The 1,673-nt window shown below is 39.3% G+C and overlaps 1 protein-coding gene across 1 annotated transcript; it reads left to right on the forward strand.

Annotated features, from left to right (window-relative positions):
• The first annotated feature begins 33 nt into the window (after positions 1-33).
• On the forward strand, positions 34-1,383 carry LOC111786727 (exosome complex component RRP45B-like). The gene is made up of 4 exons (XM_023666956.1): positions 34-191; positions 269-478; positions 1,037-1,132; positions 1,218-1,383. The coding sequence occupies exons 1-4, from the start codon at positions 55-57 to the stop codon at positions 1,366-1,368; spliced, it is 594 nt and encodes a 197-aa protein (XP_023522724.1). The 5' UTR covers positions 34-54; the 3' UTR covers positions 1,369-1,383.
• Positions 1,384-1,673: the final 290 nt, after the last annotated feature.

Below are 1,673 nucleotides of genomic sequence, written 5' to 3' on the forward strand. Positions count from 1 at the left end.
ATATAATACCTTTCTGACGTTGTAGTTTGAATTTTCAGGAAAAGGGTGTACTAAATGGAGCAGAGATTAGCCAATGCGTGGCGTCTCTCTGCGAACGAGAAGAAATTCATTGAAACAGCCCTTCTTTCGGATTTGAGGGTCGATGGTCGTCGCCCATTTGATTACCGTAATCTCACCATCAACTTTGGCAAGTAATGTTTCTCACTATGGGTTTTCGCTTTCTGGTATGATTTTTTGTGGGTGGTGATTGGAATGAATTTTTGTGCAGAGATGATGGTTCTTCAGAGGTGCAGCTTGGCCAGACTCACGCAATGGGCTTTGTGACTGCTCAGCTAGTTCAACCGTATAGGGATCGTCCTAATGAGGGCACTCTTTCTATATTTACTGAGTTCTCTCCTATGGCTGATCCCTCATTTGAGCCTGGCCGTCCTGGAGAGTCTGCTGTCGAGCTTGGACGTGTAATAGACCGTGGTCTCCGGTAATTCTCTTTTTCGTTCGTTTATTTGCTTTCTCTATATGCTGGCATTGAATTCTTTGTGTGAATTGTGAGTAGAAGCTGTGTTACCTCAAGTTTTGGTGATATGAGGTTAGTTTATTACATGATTTAAGTGCAAACGGCGTATCCGAGGTTGAACAAAGGTGTTTGATTCATTCATTTCTGATCCGTGATGTGATCGGATGCGTTTATCCATATTCGTAATTGATGCGTGATTAGTCATTTGCTGAATTGTTTCAACAATCTGTTGAATCCCAATGAAAGAGTTTCTAAAGTCATCTTATATTCTGATAATGTCTCTACCTAAATCGAGCGCAACTGTACATCGAAACATCGAAAACTAAGGTTGTTAGTTCTTCACTGCTTAGTTCGGAGGTTACCGTTAGTTATATGGAGTTAATGTTAAGCATCAATATATAATTCAGTTGCTTAATAGACAGAATAAATTGAGTACAATGCTTTTCTCTAGCTTCATAGTCTGCAAGTAACCTATTACATCAAGCTATACACTGTAATCTAAGGTTGGAGGTATTAATGCAGGGAGAGTAGGGCAGTGGATATGGAATCACTTTGTGTGGTTTCAGGCAAGTCTGTGTGGGCCGTTCGAGTCGATCTTCACATTTTAGATAATGGGGGGTAAGCTTTTGAATATTTATTTTATTTTATTTTGCGTATTGTTATAATGATGCTAATACATGGTATTTAACAATCCTGCAAGCAGAAACCTTGTGGATGCAGCTAATATTGCTGCTTTGGCTGCTCTATCGACTTTTCGAAGACCTGAATGCTCACTGGGGGGAGATGACGGTCAGGAAGTGATAATTCATCCACCTGAGGTAAGTTCTTCAAAATTCTCTTGGAATTTAACTTGAAGGGCATCCTGTTCAATTGATGTGACATTATTTTCTTAAAGGCATGCTTCTATATACGAACACAACGATCCCACATCTAATCGTGACCATTATTATAATTATTTTATAAGAAACTTGTTTACATTAGAAAGAAGGGAAAAACAGCTTAAGGGTTGGAAGAGGGAACCCCCACCCACAAATAAACTAAAGAAGTGCTTTCCAATGTTCATGGACATTGGAAGACTATAGTTTTACCAAGGAATTTCCTGCGATAATACACCACTAATAAGAGGGGTGCTCTACATACCTACCAAATTTTTTAAACA

Source organism: Cucurbita pepo, unplaced genomic scaffold (assembly GCF_002806865.2).
Source record: "Cucurbita pepo subsp. pepo cultivar mu-cu-16 unplaced genomic scaffold, ASM280686v2 Cp4.1_scaffold002593, whole genome shotgun sequence".
NCBI classification, from domain to species: Eukaryota; Viridiplantae; Streptophyta; class Magnoliopsida; order Cucurbitales; family Cucurbitaceae; genus Cucurbita; species Cucurbita pepo.